Source organism: Ruditapes philippinarum, unplaced genomic scaffold (genome assembly GCF_026571515.1).
Source record: "Ruditapes philippinarum isolate M1 unplaced genomic scaffold, ASM2657151v2 ctg102_1_1_1_1, whole genome shotgun sequence".
NCBI classification, from domain to species: Eukaryota; Metazoa; Mollusca; class Bivalvia; order Venerida; family Veneridae; genus Ruditapes; species Ruditapes philippinarum.
The window spans coordinates 211,800-231,492 of NW_026856168.1; the positions used below are offsets into that span (position 1 = coordinate 211,800).

Sequence of the window (19,693 nt, forward strand, 5' to 3'; positions counted from 1 at the left end):
ATCGTTACGCAAATATGCAGTCTAATATTGTAAAATGGTGTAAACATTTAAATTTTGCGGGAGAACAATTCAATCGGAACCATCATCTCGGCTATTACCAATAATAACCGAAGCTATTTTCCGAAGCTTGACGAACAGAGACGAGAATAATTTTGAACTTTTAATTAAAGAAATACTAAAGATGACAATTATTCGTACCAGAATAAGGACGTTAATTAGAGGTTAATTCTTGGTTGCTGCTCGCCATTATGCGATAATGGTCCGAAAATGTGCATTAATGGCCTGCGGCCCTTATGCCATTATGCTCATCTTCGGGCCATTATCGCATAATTGCGAGCAGCAACCAAGTATTAACGTCTTTAATACCTATGTCCGAAATACGGCGTTTAGACATCGCCGCTAATCTTGGTTGTCGCCCTTTCTAAGAAACGGACAGTTGTCAATGTAAACAAATATCTGTCATACTGTACAATTTCACAGACACTTGGGGTTTGGAGCTCAAAACGCCTTTAAAATCCAAATAAAATGCATATTTGTCAATCCCAGCACATGTACTGATCATATATATCAAAAAAACTTAATATAAGCCGTTTTGAAAAAAATTCATATTTCAACATCTATAATAATACACAAGATAAAAATGTTCGCCGGAAAAAATCCGCACCCCTACCGTCATAATCACCATGTATTTTATTCCATTTCCAATATTTTCACATAATCCTTTGGTCCATCGACACAGAAGATATAATTCTTCACGATGATGGTCAATTTTTAACTTCAACGGTAATATAAACAACGCAACAGCCGAAATAAATATCAAGATTATCGCCGTTTTCCTTCAATGACATTATATTTCGATAAATTCAAACGTGCCAGTCGGCTATGACCGAAGCCATCCGATAATGTGGCTCCAGCTTTGCCGTGTGCAAAATGCGCAGCGCTTTTAAGTTTGGGAACCACATAACAAGACAACAGAAAATATTTGAAAATGTTGTTTTATTGTTGGTTTTATAGATAAATACAGAATCATACTCTTGACATTTGTGAGAATTACATTCAGATCTAGTGCCAGTTTTTTATGAAGTTTTGTGCCCTCAAGAACGGTTTCTGAAATTGTCTAGGTCTAAATGCGAACGATCCGATCTTTTCGTACAGTCAATCTAAAATCATTTTTGAAATTTCCGAGGGTCATGTATTGTCTTGAGTTTATAAATCTTCAATAATAAGCTTTACTGATTGTGATTAATTATGTCATTTTTAAACTTTAAAAAATTGTGTGTGCAAGTGACTACAGTTCATTCAACGTCAGTAGCCATTTTGAAAGTCACTGAGAATTGATTACGTCATTCTGCACGTGCGCACATTCACTCAGGTATAAGTGCTGATTATGATCAGACGGTGTGGATGTGCAAGCTGATCATGGTCTGCACTGGTCCTGTCGTTTAAATCTGTTACCACCTCTACCTATCATCGTCATCATCATAATTACCACCACTACTACTTCCACTTTTAATACCAACCACCACCATTATCAACACTACTACCAATACCACTTCTTATACCTCCACCACCATTATCACCACCACTACTACCAATACCACTTCTTATACCTCCACCACCATTATCACAAACACAAACACTAATACCACTTCTTATACCTCCACCACCACCATTATCACCAACACTACTACTAATACCACTTCTTATACCTCCACCACCACCATTATCACCACTACTACTAATACCACTTCTTATACCTCCACCACCACCATTATCACCAACACTACTACTAATACCACTTCTTATACCTCCACCACCACCATTATCACCACTACTACTAATACCACTTCTTATACCTCCACCACCACCATTATCACCAACACTACTACTAATACCACTTCTTATACCTCCACCACCACCATTATCACCAACACTACTACTAATACCACTTCTTATACCTCCACCACCACCATTATCACCAACACTACTACCAATACCACTTCTTATACCTCCACCACCACCATTATCACCAACACTACTACCAATACCACTTCTTATACCTCCACCTCCACCATTATCACCAACACTACTACTAATACCACTTCTTATACCTCCACCACCACCATTATCACCAACACTACTACTAATACCAGTTCTTATACCTCCACCACCACCATTATCACCACTACCACTAATACCACTTCTTATACCTCCACCACCACCATTACTCACCAACACTACTACTAATACCAGTTCTTATACCTCCACCACCACCATTATCACCACTACTACTAATACCACTTCTTATACCTCCACCACCACCATTATCACCAACACTACTACTAATACCAGTTCTTATACCTCCACCACCACCATTATCACCACTACTACTAATACCACTTCTTATACCTCCACCACCACCATTATCACCAACACTACTACTAATACCACTTCTTATACCTCCACCATTATCACCAACACTACTACTAATACCACTTCTTATACCTCCACCACCACCATTATCACCAACACTACTACTTCTGCAATACAACCACCATCACCACTAACACCAACACTACCTAATACCTCTACCACCACCATTACCACATCCACTTTACTACCACTTCTACCACTTCTACCACTACTACTACTACTACTACAACAACTACAACTACCACTACTACTTCTACTACAGCTACCACTACCACTACTACTGGTGGTGAAAAATGTTTTGCGCAAAATAATCGAGCTTTACAGTATTCATAAGTAAACAATGTACTATGGGACCTTCGGGGTCACTATCTTGGCCTTTTCACATTGAAGTTTACTTCCTGACCTTACTTTTCCCAGAGATAAAAATGTCCTTTTTTGAATAAACCATAATTTATTTAGTTCATCAATTACTTACGTATATTAATGTAATATATTAATATGACTTTTAATCAACAAAACAAACATAGATTAACAAAGATATTTGATACTTTTAACTGTTTTTATTTCATTATCATAATTTAAAGGTTTTATGGACAGTTCCTTTGCGTTGTACATCTTTTTGTTTTTTGTTTTGTCTATGGTTCGGTCTTTTTGAAGACTGGCCTGTTTCTGTGATCACCACGTTTTGCCCTTAGGCCAGAGCCCGAGCCAAAGCCCCCACCAATGACTCCTGATTCGTCCGCTCTGTTCGATTCGGGTCTGTTAACTACATTGTATATTTCTGCCGAAGGGACTAGAGATCAGGTTCGAGAGTTCGAGCGATCGGTGTTCGAGCGATCCGAGGTAGAACAACATATATTATATAGGAATTTTGCCGGGACTGGGCGATGAGTTCGAGCGAAGGGAGGTATTCGAGCGATCCGAGTTCGAGCGAACGAAGTTTTAAACTGTATTACTAAGCACCATCACCCCGCCCCCCCCCACCCCCCCCTTGAAATTTTGTTGAATCTAATTCAATATTTGATATTTACAGAAGTATTTCTCAAAGCGAACTTGATATACATGTAGAAAGTTTGTTTGCTGTTTATTTCTTAAAACATGTACTTATAAGCAAATAAAGGAAAAACAAAGCGTCACACAAGAAAGAAAACATATAATAAAATATCAATAATTATTTATTTTATCGAAACCAAAATCAGGCTTTTATATCATATGTTAAGGCATTTGCATATCTCTAAATTTGAAATATAACTTAAAAAGCTTACTACTGCAAAATAATTGCCAAAATATCTATCAAAACAAACATGTGAAAGCACCACGCCTTATACATGTAGACACATGTATTTTTGCGTTATATTTCTATTGCAAAAACATTTATAGTGATTGAGTATTTTATGGAAGTTTAAATACTTGGCTGCTTTTTACGACATATAATTACACATTCAGTTCTATTTTCTTCATGTTTTGATCGTCAAACATGCTTTTAAACCATTATTTAAAAAATATAAACATAATTGTTTGCCTTTTTCTAATTAAAAAGAAATGTACTTATTTCTGAACCAAACCTATCAATAAGTAGGTTGAGTAAAGTTCATCTCCAATGTGTTATATGTAAATGAAAATTTTAAGACCTGTGTAAGATATGGCTAAATAGATTGAGCTAAATTCTGAACGTTAGAATACGTGCGTTTCTACAACAGGAAGAGTTTTGTCTTTGCACAGTTAAAGTTCATTTGGTCAAGAAACCGTAAAAGGCCGCTGCACTAGAAAGATACGTGCACGCAAGATATTTGTAAGTGTAAAGGGTGCAGACTGGGTTCAAATTTTTTGACAACTGATCAACGTCATGTTTTCAATGAAGCGAGGGTGAAAGATGAAAATTCGAAAACACAACAAGCTACAGATATAAAAATGTTGGGTTTTAGTTTTTCAACCTCTCGAACCATCATCGCGAAAACATGTTAGAATGATGGCGTTCCCGTAGTTTCGAATTTATATCATTTTGTCCCGCCATAGGGAAAACACTACAAATATTGGTGTCATTTTCGTGCGTCCGTGTTTAAACCCTCTTTTAAAAAAATGAATACTAATATACTTAGTGGGAGGGTTTATTTGGCCGATAAAATATGAAATGCTAAAGGTTATGATTAAAGTAGTACAAATTAGTGCACGAAAAAAACACACATATTTAGATAACCAGCCTTCCTGGTTCACACACGTCATACGGGCTCCAGTTATGAGAGACTGCTGGTGTGATGACAGATTTGTAAAATTTGCTGATTACAACAAGTAGATTAGACATTTAGTTAGTAAATTGATATAACGCAAATAAGGACAATTACATCACGGTGAACTCACTGTCCCATTGACTGGAGATACTATTCCTTTCTCCAGTAACAAGAATATTTTAAATTTTTATACGGGTTTAGAGTGACAGATTGACCATGAAAATAATGAAATGAATTAATAGAACTTGCTAAGTACATTATTTTTGCGACCAAGTGTCGATATGACTTTATAAATATTACCATTTAATTTCTAAAATACATGATTACCATTTAATTTCTTAAACTACATGTGTATATTGTAACTCGAACTGTTAATCTGTATCACTTGTGTTTAAGAACGTTTCTCTGTAACAAATTCTTTGTTAAATCGGAATGTATGCCATTCATTGCTTATGCTTAGAATGAATTCACATTAACTAAATCAATTAAATTATTTTCAATCATAAATTGTTGAATTATAGACTTAAGAAGATTCTCCATATTCAAATGACTATAATCATTATTACCTTTCCATGACATTGTAATAATTATATCATATGGTCTGTATTTATGATTCTGTACAAATATGTATATGTCATAAGTCAATAAAATATAAAATACACATATCGCATTGATAACTTGTCCGTCTTGAAAAAATATTACAAACAAAACCTTAAAGGCGTATGCTACAATGATATAGCCATATAGGTACATTTGTGTAGAATGAAAACTGTATATTAGTAATTCAATAGTATTTTAATTACGTAGTAGTTTAGAATATAAGAACAAACACATTTTAATCGAAAACCGGATAATACGTTGTAGATATGTTCGTGAAGTTGGTTGCCAACTTCAGGCTGCAAGGCTGCCAGGCTGCCAGGCTGCTAGGCTGTCAACTTCGGACTGCAAGGCTGCCAACTTCATGCCGCTAGGCAGCTAGGCTGCCAACTTCACGAAATGTTGTAGTACTTTTAAAGTTTTCTTGCTAAGGAAAACCATGATTGCCCCTGACAGGATTGAAACCACATAGCCACATCTTAGATAACTAGTCCGTCGCGCTTGATTAAAACGTAATTGTCTCTGTAAATATGACAACTTTAAACAACACTGCAACTTTGCCCGGCTGGATCCAAAATGAATTAACCAGTAAAGAGCTAACCTTACCTGAACACCCGTTTAGTCTGGTCAGGGTCTATACTGTTGAGTGATTACCTGTCTTGATATTTCAAGGTGGAAACAGTTCCAATAATGGGAGCCTGAAAAGCCTGTTTCATAAATTCAGTAGGTTAAAGGCACATTATGCCTCAGAATTACATCCGTTTTAATTTCTCAAAATCTTTTTATTTATTTATTTTATTTTATTTTATTTTGTATTCTTTTATAGTTTCAAACAAATTACTCATTGGCCAATTATCTGAACTGTCTCCTTCTATTGTTTTTTTTTTTGGGGGGGGGGGAATCACATGGGACTCAAAATATTACTTTGTTTACATTTTGCTACCTTCATTGCATATTATTTTACATTTGCCGCTATTTTCTTCAGGTAACATGGATCTAACATGCCCTAAGACAATTATTTAAAACTTCTAAAGGAGTTATTATTTAATCAGTTCTGTGGAATATTGTGTCTTTAAGGTGGCTAATATGTTCAGTCTTACCAGTGTAAACACTGTCGGCTACTCAAGTTTAATCTATCTTTTCTTGCAGTCCATTATATAACATTTTCTATTACAAGTGGGTTAGTCGTGTACAAAAAGACATGCGCATTGTAGCCCGGGGGTAAATATTTTGTATAAGTGTGAAACATATCTCCCAACTTTAATGCATATAAAAAAACGTTTTTGAAACTGCATGTTTTGCAGAAACGGAAGAATTCTATCATGTACATAAAATAAAAAAGCAGAAGAAAAACTGTAAACTCAAAATATTCAGACCAAATTATATATGATCTTTTTAAAATCGCATGGCGATCTGTAAAAAGACGCAAACTAAAAACACGTTTGGTTTGCATAACTAAAGTTGTATATATATCTATTTTCGACAAATGAACAGTGAAAATTAGCCCTCTTATAAACAAATGTGAGAAGGCATATTTTCAGTCTGCCTGTTTTATGGGCGGACAACTGTTTGTCCCGTTCTCGTATCAGAAGGGAATTCTGTGATGCGTGTATGTGGTCGCACGGTCAATTTTCTTCCATGTGGTCGCACGGTCGAAAATTTCAAAAATGAGTTTTAATAGGAGATTTAAATTCCTAATATGGAGTTTCTTACTTTTAACTAAGGAGTTAAAAAAGCTTAATTAGAAGATTAATTAGGAGAATGTTAAAATTGTGGTACTTCTAGTTACACAAAGTGTTGACAAAAAGTCTTAATTAGGCATTTTTACTTTTAATTAGGAATTAAAAATTCTACAAAGTTTATAATACCTCCTAATACGACTTTAAACTCGTTTTCAGTGTAATAAATGTCTAATTAGAATTTATCATTTCTTCTAATTTGGAGTAACAAGATCCGAAACAAGATTTTTCATTTCCCCTAATTAGGTTTAACAAAGGTTTTCATTTAGTTTCTCTTGATTTTGGAGTAACTAAATCATACTTAATGAAGTTATAAGTTCTAATGAGGTTTTACAAAATGGCATTCCATACTCTTGATAGGAACTTTGCTTCAGACGGACACATAGGTTTGGAAGAATTTATTTTTAAAAAACGCACGTATGGACTAACTTAATCCAAAATAAAAGTTGCTAAATCAAGTTCAATAGCGAGCTCTTCGCAAAGTGAACATTTCGGCTATACATTTTGAAAGCTTTTGTGGAGTTCGTCAAATTTATGGGTAATAAGTTTGGCTGCTCTTCATTTGAGGTTATTTTTTTGTTCCCTGTCCTTCGTTCATTAAGTCACAGATATTGTATGTTCTATCCTAGAAGATCGTTAAGCACAGCAGTATTCCTCACTTGAATGTCCCCGACGGTCTTTCGTGGGGTGGCCAAATATGTGTTGTTGTTTGTTTTGTTGGGTTTTTTTGGTGCTGTGGTTGTTGTTGTAATGCTGTTGTTGGTGGTGGTGATGTTGGTGGCGGTCGTGTTGGTTTTTGTTGTTGTTGATGTTGCAGTTTATATTTTTTGTTGTTGTTATTATCTTTGTTTTGTTGTTTTCCAATTTTGCGATTCGTTCATTCCTTCGTTCGTATCACTTCCCTTGATATATCAAGATACATTTTTGTACAATAATTTCCAATTATTAAAAAGTAATTCTTAATCGATAATAAACAGATACAGATGTGGAGTTAATATGTTTCCCTCCAAACAGCTGTTGTATCTTGCCAACACATTTAAATCAGATAGTTTGTATCAATAATGTACAATTTATCATGAAAGTTAATGCAATTAAAAATATCATGAGCAAATAATAATAATTAGTTATATAGCGTGTCCGACCGTGTGTGAATAATTGCAATAAAGATACATTACAATGGCTAGACTGGGTAAATACAACAGGAACTTGTTTCAGATATTAACATTGTTACCACTTATAGGAATATTGTATGTTTTCGTTATGATAGTTCATTACCAAAGTGTAGAGGACCGGATTCAGCATGCCTTCAAAAGATTAAAAAATCTTAAAAATGAAAATGCGAAATTCCAGGAATTCATATTAAGGTAAGACTTTTTTATCAATTTTATTAAATTATATTTTTTAAAGAGATAATTTATAAATATTAGGGAAATATTATATACTAGGACGCCATAGTGGGTTTTTCTATACAGATAATGTAACAGCTAGAACAGCAACAACTGGTAACCCCTCCGACATCACATCAAACGGGCCCCTCCTCCACCCGACAAAAAGAAGATAAAGTACCCCTACCCACCCACCTCGACCCCAAAAATATAGAAAATAGATAGATAAATAAATAAATGAATAAAATTTGGTGTGATTGATTGGATATTGGTTTGTAAAGCATACTTTAACATTCAGCAAAAAGGCAGTAAAAGGGCAGTTAAAAGCCATAGGATACGAGATTATCCGGTCAAGCTGAATTGTTGGCTGCTACCGTAAAACTTCGGACATCTCCGTGTTAACCGTAAATTACATTTTTACTATTATTTTGTTCGGTTTATTTATTTAATTTTAAGCAGTGTTGATTTAGGTTAAAGGTTTTTTGAAGTTGCAAGATGGAAATTTATGATGAAAGGTTTATGGCACGCCTCAGGAAAAAAAGGCATGCCGCCGCTATAAATTTTGGGTGAATTTGTTGTCCTGATTTTTCTTTTGAAATGTGCTTCATAGAATCAGGAAGGTTTTGTTAACTGTAAATTGACATAAGACGAATACGTGAAACCAGATAAAGTCTAATTACTGCAATGAATTGAGAATGGAAAAAGTTGTTTCTGAATGAAAATTTTTGCCCCGAAAGAACTTAAATTTGAGCCGCGTTCCCGCAAACCATAAGTGGGTTTCGACCGATGGTCTAGAACCAGCCTGCGCCTCAAAACGCAGTTGATTCAGGTCATCCTTAAATGTTCGCTTTAAAAACCCTAAAAAAACAAGGGAAAAAAACTGATTGCGAAAAGTTTTTCCCGAAACAGGAAATGGGGCGGGGGCAGGCTGGGTTTTGGGTCCCTGTTGGGCCAAAAAAACTATGTTGGTTTTGTTAAGGAAAGCGGGTCCCAATTTTCAACCTGTCCCGGGTTAATTAATACAAATGTCTTCCCAAAAGTTTCAAAAACCGCATTGAAACTACGTCCTCAGCATCGTAAGAAGGGGTAAATTTTTTAGAGAAAAAAAGACAGTTATTAAATTAAAAATCAAAAAATTGGATAAAAACCCCGAAAAATTTTTACTTTGGGCAAAGAAAAATAAATTTTTTTGTAAAAAAAAAACTTCATGTTTCCCCTTTTTTTGTTGTTTATGTTCCCGGGGGGTGTACTGCCCCTTTATTTTAGATTTTTTTGCAAGAAGTCGATTAAAAAGGGCCCTTTTTCTATTTTAAAGGAAAGTTTTGTTAAATCCCTTTAAAAAAATTTAAACAAATTTCATATAAAAATACTTTTTTGTGTACCCTGCACTGCTGGGAATTTTTCCCGAAATTATTTTTTGGCATTTTTAAGTGGAAAAGGGGGAAAACCCTTTTCATCGCAAGGGTACTTTTTTTACAAAGGTGGTTGACCCTTAATAAGGGGTATGTATAAGTTTATTACAGTCACATTTTCCTTTTGGGGGTTTTAGAAAAAAATTCCCTTTTTTTTCCTTTCAATTATAAAAACATAAAAAAACTTTGTGCGGGGATTCTTTAAAAAGAAAAGATTTTGTTTTTGAAAAAAATTTAAATTTTTGATAGCTAAAACCCTTTATTCACAAAACATGTCTTAAAAAACAAGGCCTTTTTAAACCAAAAGGGTTTTAGTTTATTTTGGCCCCCCCGAAAATCCCCCCTTCTTTCCTTTATTGTATAGCCCTTTACCCTAGCTTCAAAAAGTTTGGGGCAACCCAAAAAAGGTGATCTAAAATAAAGATTTTTCTGCACCAAAAAAAAAAAAATTACAGTTTCAAAAAATTTGTACAGGAAAAATTTTTTTTTCCCTTTTTTTGGGGGGAAAATTTTTTTACATTAAAAACCAAAACCCGTGCTTTTCGTGGTTTAACCCCCGCAGGTATTTTTTAAATTGGGGGTACCCAATTATCATTTTTAAGGAATTTTCCGGTTTTATTTAAGTTCGCAATGTCGCCTTATTCCTAAACGGTATTAAAATTTCCCCCACAGTACCTCCCCGACCCTTACTTGGTTTCCTTTTTGGACCTTGCTAGACCCGGGGCAGGGGGACGTTCCCCCATGACGCGCAAGGGGGCAGCGACCCAGCGAGGAAAAAAAGGGCCAAGGTCCCCAGGGGGTCGGCGAAATATTTTTAACATTGCACAAAACCAGTCGCAGAAAACTCTGGTTCTTCGCTGAGTCCTGATGGGTTAGGTGCAAAAACGTGTAAGGTTCGTCGTACAGTCGCGGACAGTCGCCGGACAACGCAATAGTCGTCGTAGAAAGTCGCCGTAAGGACGCAGGAACATAGCACAGTCGCAGCTGGGTCGCCGATGATCGCAGTGGGGTCGCCTGGGGACGCATACAGTCGCAGTGGAAACGCCATGGGTAGGAGGGTCGTATTTGAGGACATGAGAAAGAGTAACGTGAACCAAAGACTTGCAAGAGCCCCGGACGTCTGCGAGAGAAATTTCTGCGAGAGAAATTTGGAAATTTGAAAGAAAACCAACGATTTTCGAAAGAAAAATGCTATTTTACTAGTTTTCAGGTCGCAGTAAGGTCGTGGTTTATGTGTGAGGGCAGCATTACGTGTATCATTTATTTTAAAAAAAAAACATTTTTACGTTGTCTTAATTAATCATATATGAACATTTGTATATTCCATACCTTCAACGTAATTCAATTTCTTTGATTGCAGTGTCTGATCACATGCGAGCAGACGCTTTAAATAGCCCAACAATTGAGCACGAGGATGCCAGACGAGATATAAGCTTCGTATTAGGTGACCTGTGGATGTATCTGCAGTCAGAGTTGAATTTTTTTAAAACAAAATCAAAGAAAGAAAAATTGCAAATGCAGCCCACTTTTTCACATTTAAAAGTTCGGTTAAAAAGTAAATTATTTTTTTTTTCCCTTTTTAATAAAATTAAAAACGGACTTTACGTCATTAAACTGCGCAAATAAAAAATATACATGTATATTTTTGTCTATTTATACAAATATAAATCATCGTGGAAATGAGAGTCCCTGGAAAAAGTGAACAAATCACCGATAACTTCACTTTAAATAACTATAACTGATGACTGCTGTATCGCAAATACAGTTTGCAGCTTATTTAAACCGTTCTAACGTCCATTTCCTGGAACTAACCAGAACTGATGTCATTTTGAGTCCGTTTCCTGAAACTAACAAGAACTGGTGTTAATTAAGCTCCTTTTTAAGGAGATAATCAGTACTGACGTCAGTTAAGGTCCGTTTCCTATAAGTGACCAGTATACTCGCTTGTGTTCTGTCTACAATGGTCTACTAGATGAAAGCCACGATTGTCTTCGGTATTAATATTTTCTTTTTGATACTTTTAGAAAGTTGAAGAATGACTTATTGAAATTTGGAAACACAGCTGACAATGTTGAAGCTTGGCGTACGTTTCAATCACGGATGCTCGGAATACTTGTGCAGAAACGATTATTATTTCTGCAGGTAATGTAGCCATTTTTTATCTTTTACCGGTAAATGTAGAACATTACATGAGTTGTCATTTGATATATTCAATTTCATTTCACACCTCAAAAAATGTAACCAATGAACTTCCAACATTTGCTCCATATTATTTTAAAAACGTAACTCATCCCAAATCTTATCAATTTGTTTTTATCCCCCTAGTCGAAAATAACGTACCAAAATGCATACTGTTCTCCCTCTCGAAGCCTTGTTCCATTTTCCGATTCTAAAATTCCATATTAAATCTATATTAAACACTTTCCCTTGATTTCATTTTCAGAGTCCAAAAGTATCAAATCCATATTGTACTCGAAGTAACATATTTCTGATATGACACCAAAACGAATGATTTTTTCAATGTAAGACAAAGAGGTCTTACACATGGTTTAGTTTAATAGGTAAAAACCCGATTCTGATATATGTTTTGTAGCTGTGTAATCGTCCCAATAGAATCAGTATTGTACACAAACCATGTATAATTTTTCAAAATAAAACAACAAATAATTATTAATTCATTATTCATTCATTCGTTGTTTCGTTCGTTCGTTTCGTTTCTTTTCGTTTTTTCTTTTCGTTCTTTTGTTAGTTATTTAGTTGATTCATTCATACATTCATTTATTCCATTCATTCATTCGTTTCGTTCGTTCGTCGTTCGTTCGTTTCGTTCGTTCGTTCATTCATTCATTGATTCATTTGTTCGTTCTTCCTTCCTTCGTTCCTTCGTTTCGTTCCGTTCGTTCGTTCGTTGGTTCAATTCATTTTTATTTTCAGTGTATCACCCATTCCGTCAAATCCTTGATGTTTCTGTATAGACATTAAATTATCCTTGAAACATTTCGTATAGCTATGTTTATGAAATTATCATTTACTATTTATAGATCTATATGCTTTTATATTTTGAAAAGAAATTTAATTGAATAACTCTTAAACATTAAACACAAGCATCCGAAAGACTGCTCCAAAGCACGGAAACTTGTCTGTAAGATGGGATAAGATATGTGGGTTTGGATGCCAATTGAATCATTTGACATACTGCCTAATTATGGCTTATGGTACCCAGGCGAACACTTATCTTAGATTCCAACGGAACTGGCACTAGCGCCAGAAGAAGGCTGGGAGTCACGTGTTTTTGCCGCTCAGTAATAACTGCACCACAACAAATCAGCGCCATTACCCTGGCATGGTATGACAGTATTATTTTTTCTTTACATTTATTGTACTTTTTTCTTTATGGGGAAAAAACATGCGAAGAAGTGTTTATATTCTATATGAGTCAGTATGCAAAGTCTTCAAAATTTTATTGTTAGGCGTAGATAACAAAGAAATATTCGTGAATTACCTACAATTTTCCATTCCCTTTGAAATATATAATATTAGATCTGTACATATTTTTTTTCACAGTAAAAAATTATGAAGAAAGATTATTTAAATCAGTTTATCTTTGTTTTACCATGTTTGCTAGGTCATTATCCGGACATAGAAGTGTTATAAGCTACCATTTTAGACCACTCTCCCCGCGTCCTGATTTCCTCCATTCGCACTTCCGGAAGACCTTTGCCGGCAGTATTGACGTTTCCATGGAAACCGGCCGCATGGTGGATAGGCCAGTTTGTACAATACCCTGATGAGACCTAACCAGAAACTTAACAAGTACCTAGAAGAGCGGAAACGAGCTTTGGGGTTCTCAAAGCCAATTGTCGGGTAAAAATCACAGACGCTTGGGGTCAGATCCTGCCCCCCAACGTGATACGCCCCTGTAAACACTCTACCAAAACTATTTTAATATTTAAACACGAATTGTACATCTGTTACAACGATAAAAATGGTTTTCAAACAATTTTTACGTATATGAAAAAAATACCGTATACCATAAGTCTCAATAAAGTAAAGATTGCAGACTCCCAAAATGTAACACGATCACCCTTGTATAATAAAACCTTTATAAATCGCATTATTAAATGACCTTAACCCGTGACTTTTCCGGTGTAAATCAAATAGATAAATGAATATCTCCTAGATGCAATCAGAATAAAACGATTTTCATACATCTCATTGGTAATATGAAAATCCACATTTAATTAAAACCGAAAGTAAATTTTGCGTTCGTCCAACCAATACGAGACCTGAGCCCGGCTCTGCGTGGAGCCGCTTGTCAAGCCGGTATCCAAACGGTGTACATACTTTCGACTTAGATATCTACTCGAGCATTATATCCTCATGTCCCGCGTATTTTGCGCTCGTTTAAAAGACATTTATTTGTAATAAAACTATTACCAAGATGCACAGTGTGTTGTTTCCCAAGTTTTATTTTAATTCTATATAATGCACAATTTAAATATTTAATTTGGACATGAGGATATAATGCTCGAGTAGATATCTAGTCGAAAGTCAATCGCAACTACTCGGCCCTTTCCGTCAGTCTTCGGATAAGGGCCTCGAACACAATAGTATGAATACACAGAACGGATGCGGTATTCCGGTCTAACCTAAGCTAAGAAACTAAACATGTAAACAAATAGTAATTTAATGCTGGGAGTTGTTGACACGTTTATTTCCAATATAATGTTAGTAAAAAGTCCACCCTGAAATAATGAATTCATAGGTACAAAAGCAAACAATACATTATTTATATATTTATAATATGGCTGTGAAACCCGGAAGTACAGAAAATTACCAACCTGTTGACATTTGTTCGGATTTATTTAAAATTGAACATCAGAGGGCATATTTAAATAACAAATTGTTGTCGGACATATTTTCAAGCATAAGAGTACCGGAACAGACATTAGATGTCAAATATATACATTCGTTTTACATTATCTCTGTTTCTGTTTACATCAGTAAACCACGTGGTAGAACTACTTTCAATCCGTATTGTTTCCGAGGTCAATATTGTAGATAATGGCCGAGGCAGTTCCGAATGGTCGAAAGTATGTACACCGTTTGGATACCGGCTTGACAAGCGCTCCACGCAGAGCCGGGCTCAGGTCTCGTATTGGTTGGACAGAACGCAAAATTTACTTTCGGTTTTAATTAAATGTGGATTTTCATATTACAATGAGATGTATAAATGTTTATTCTGATTGCATCTAGGAGATAATTCTATTTTCTATTGATTTACACCGGAAAAGTCACGGTAAGGTTCATTTAATAATGATTTATAAAGGTTTTATTATACAAGGGTATCGTGTTTACATTTTGGAGTCTGCAATCTTTACTTTATTGAGACTTGATGGTATACGGTACTTTTTTTCAATATACGTAAAAATTGTTTGAAACCATTTTTATCGTTGTAAACAGATGTACAATCGGTTTAAATATTAAAAATAGTTTTGGTAGAGTGTTTACAGGGGCGTATCACGTGGGGCAGGATCTGAACCCCCAAGCGTCTGTGGTAAAAATTACTTATATGTATGGTGAAATTATGGCGCCTTTGCTTCCATTGTATACACACCGGTTCTCTCAAGAAAGCGGTGTACTTCTAAACCTTAAATGACGAGGGAGGTAACTGCTGTGGTCAGAAGGGAGAATAGTCCTGACAAGAGTTACCTAAAATCCGTACCGGTTACAGTAAGATCCTTACTGGTTACATAAAATCCGTACCGGTAACATAAAATCTATGCCACCCATTAATTGTATTTATGGGATTACTTCATCAGTTAACGAATTCTAAATTATTAATATTTCATTTTGTTCATGGCAAACAATGAACATATTCCACACAATACAGGTAACGTTAACCAAAGAACTTTATAAACATTACTATTCTTTCATTGCAATGGATTTGACCAGATCTGTTCATAAAGTATTAAGAAACTCGAAATAAAACGTTGGTAAGTTTTTAAAATTCTGATAAGGAAAACGTTTTGTTTATACCGGGGATATCTCTAAAAATCTATGATTGTGGTTCCGAAATCACGAAAGTAAGCCACTTGTACAGTTAAGCCACCGCATCGGTTCCTGGGTAGGCTTTCGGCAGGTTACTAGTGCTTGTTATCTTTATTTTGCAAGGAAACTGATAACTTCTGTACATGCCAGTGCAAGGGTATTGTGCAAATGACTGTCAAAAAAAAAACATGATCAATCACTTACGAAAGTGACTTTCACCGTCCGGAAATTCGAACGTCAACGCTCTACCTATTGAGCCAAGCGGACGGTTAAAAAGTCCAAATGTAAAGAAATTTCACAAATGTTCATATGGAATAAGCGTCTGTCTCACAAGGAGCAATAAAAACAATTTCCTTTGAAAGCTTTATTTATGGACTCGGCCCAGTGAATTTTCGTATTCTTTGTTCTATAGTAAATCAGTCACATTTGAGGCTTAATTCTGGATTCCACTGTTCTTGATGAATTATATACTGTCTTCAACTTTAAACAATATCACTATCTGAGTCGAATGAGGCCCAAAATATAATAGGTTTGCCATCTATTTTTTTCAGAAATCTTCATTCTTTTGTAACACTGTTTAAATTCACCACTGTAAAAACTCTTCACTGCTGGTGGGTAGTACATCTTTAATCCTTCCGCTAACAAATGAGTTCCTGGAGAATGCACAAAAAACAACTTTTAAAGTCATCATTTAGCACACTAAAACTACACATATGCATAAATACCCTTTAATTTATGATCAATCTAACTAGAGATGACTAAAATTGGGCCACTTCAAATTTTAAAAGAATTTCTTTCTAGAGGTCTAATTCCGTACGGGTTGAGACCTTTATGTATATACGGAAAGTGTTGAAGATGCCGACTCTGTACACAGTACTCACGATATTTATGATTTCTTGAAGAGTTCAAATAAGGTAGAAACAGACAAGATATCGAGACACGAGGCGGAGTTCCATGACCTTGACGAGTACATGAAACACGTTGCAAGAGTGGTATGACGTTTACGAGAGAAGTCAGCCGAATGTACAACGTAAAATATTCCTTGCTACGGACGATCCTACGATACTATCCGAAGCTATCCGAAAGTGAGTTACTTTTCTTAATTGTAAAAGGGTGAGTCTGTCTTGACTGTAAAATAGACTCTCTCTTAATTAAATGTTTATGTATAAACTAATGAAAATAACAAGATAGTAATTTTTCCGCGTTACTAGTACATGTATTTAGAGGTTTTGTTTGATTTGTTTTTCCCTAAAATATAACAATATAAAAAGAACTTTATCAGGAAGTTTTGAGTTGAAATCATTTGCTTTGCCTGCAACTGTACATGCTAGTAATAACACATTGGGAAGTTCCATTCAATCCTATTATGAAATGCTACTTCTAACTTCCCTGTTAGTGCTTCATATATTAACATTAAATTTTGTAAGCATAAAATAAAATTAGAATTTTAAACACCCTTGCAAATCGCCGACATTTATTTTCACCCTTTCAAATATTAGATTTTGTTATTTCACATTTACAACTTTTATCGACGGTTGAAATTCGCGCTAAATGTTGAAAAAAGACACAGCATTCCAAATAGAAAGACCCTGGTATGGGGTTTCACATTTTTTCGACAACCAAATATCCCTTGAAATATTTTGCTTTTACAGTTCTTTTTGTAATTTTAGATATCCAAAATACAGTTTATAAGTGACAATGATATATCCCTGTCTGCCTCGAGTAAATAACAGATATACTAACACGTCATTGCGTGGGATATTGCTTGATATACACTTGCTATCAGTGTGCAACTATTTGGTCTGTACCTTCTCCTCACAGGTATGTCAAAAGACATTTTTACATTACTATTACGATTGTCCTATACTTTTGCCGGATGTTTTGATTCACTTTCTTGCACATGCGCATTATGAAAAAAAAATTAACCATTATTAATGTGCAGAGTTAGAGCTATATCTAAATTTATTTATTTCTGTACAAAAGCACAGGAACCTGAAATTTAATCAATACATCACAAAATATACATATATTAAATGATATACCCTTATCTCTAATATAAAGTTTTTTATATAGAGATAAGGATTATATCACATAATATACGTATATTTTGTGATGTATTGATTAAATTTCAAGTTCCTGTGACTAAAAAGACATCAGTTTACGCTATAATATTATAGAGTAAAAATTGTCTTATTGATTGGCTTTGATGCCATTCAACAAGTATTTGGGTTGAACATAGAACTGAACTTTTTGTCTAATATGTTGTGTTTTGTGCATATCTGAATATTAACAACGTGTAAGCGCTTAATTATGTTGAGAAAATTTTGTAAGACATCATAAATGTTGTTACTGCTTTCACAAGAAAGTGATTTTTATTATACAAAAAGATGTGTTAATTAGGTTTTCTCCTGGACTGAATTTCAAAATAAATCAAATATTCCTATCAGCGCTAATTCAGGCCTGATAGAAAATAAAATTTAATCCTATTTTAGGTATGCAGATCCGCCTACGAAAGAATGCAGCCTCGTTATGGTGACGCTTCCGGTTGGTTTCGCTCTCTTGACGATTCGTACCATTTCTTCGGGCAAAATCCACATCATTGGAAAGCTGTTATAGAACATACGAGAAGAAATTATAATGAAATATCATTTGAAATTGGAGATATGATAAATATCGCAGGTAATCACTGGAATGGTTATTCAAAGGGAATCAATGTTAGAACTAATAAAGAAGGACTTTTTCCAACATATAAAGTCAAAAGTGTTGTTGAGCGTGCAACCATGCCGACTTACCCGGAAGTTTAATTATGGTGAATCAGAATGTAGAATTAGAACATACTATAGTGGTGTTTTAAAAGACTATGATATTGTGAAAATATGTGACATTTGATAATGGGGTAATACCGAACTGTGTGAGATGAGTACAGTACGTAGTGTTTCGTAAAACAAGTAAAATGAGGAGATGCAAAACTATCCGAACAACTTGCCTTCATTTGAACTGTAGCAACTTAAATAATGATCTTTTTATTAGCCAATTAGTTTCAAGTCCATTATGTCAATGCGACGCAGACATCGAAAATGTGGAGCACTATTTTTGCCGATGTAAATTATACACTATGCAAAGACGTATACTTTTTTTGAATACTAGGTCATTCTATCCTCTCAGTAGTAAGAAATGATTATACGCTATTGATGGACATGCAGAAGCCGAAAATATAAGACTATTTCAGGAAGTGCACAATTTTATCAAAAGTAGTAGAAGATTTACTTAAGTATGCTTGTACATGTACTATAGTATTTATTTTCATATTTAAATTAATATTTTGTAACGTAATTTTCTTTTCTTTTTCAGGTTAAGCGATTTCTTTTTTACCATGTAGCAATATATAAAACTTATATCGCTTACTTAATATACATCTCAGAATTTCTAAAATCCTCACTTACTAACTATGTAACCATTAAGCCAACAAGATATACTTTTAGGGGAGGACCCTAGATAATGTTGGTATAATAACTTTTGGTCCAACCCTTTTGTATGTTCATTGTATTTATACTTAAGATAATGATGTTAGATTGTGTAAATTTATCATGTCCAAAAATATACAATGAAATATTATTAAACTAAAATTTAAAGAATCCTATCGATTTTATACATATTATTCCCTTGATATTAAGCCACACGTAGCTTGCCTCCCTTTGGCTATTTATCGGACGTAATTCGTGATATTGGCAACAGTGTTCTACGATGTAATGAAAATGCCAATCGTGTTTTCCTATCTAAATTTGATAATATTTTTAATAACAAAAGGTGATCAATGTACATGCGTTTTTTCAATGTTTATAAATACC

At 34.7% G+C, this 19,693-nt stretch overlaps 2 protein-coding genes across 2 annotated transcripts; one reads left to right on the forward strand and one right to left on the reverse strand.

The window, feature by feature from the left end:
- Positions 1–1,509: 1,509 nt before the first annotated feature.
- On the reverse strand, positions 1,510–10,537 carry LOC132745673 (loricrin-like). Its single transcript, XM_060734632.1, has 3 exons — positions 10,485–10,537; positions 2,263–2,540; positions 1,510–2,210 (listed from the first exon to the last, which is right to left on the reverse strand). The coding sequence occupies exons 1-3, from the start codon at positions 10,535–10,537 to the stop codon at positions 1,510–1,512; spliced, it is 1,032 nt and encodes a 343-aa protein (XP_060590615.1).
- Positions 10,538–17,543: 7,006 nt separating this feature from the next.
- LOC132745674 (alpha-(1,6)-fucosyltransferase-like) lies at positions 17,544–19,449 on the forward strand. The gene is made up of 2 exons (XM_060734633.1): positions 17,544–17,666; positions 18,338–19,449. Exons 1-2 carry the CDS (start codon positions 17,544–17,546, stop codon positions 18,647–18,649), a joined length of 435 nt encoding a protein of 144 aa, XP_060590616.1. The 3' UTR covers positions 18,650–19,449.
- The last annotated feature ends 244 nt before the right edge of the window (positions 19,450–19,693 follow it).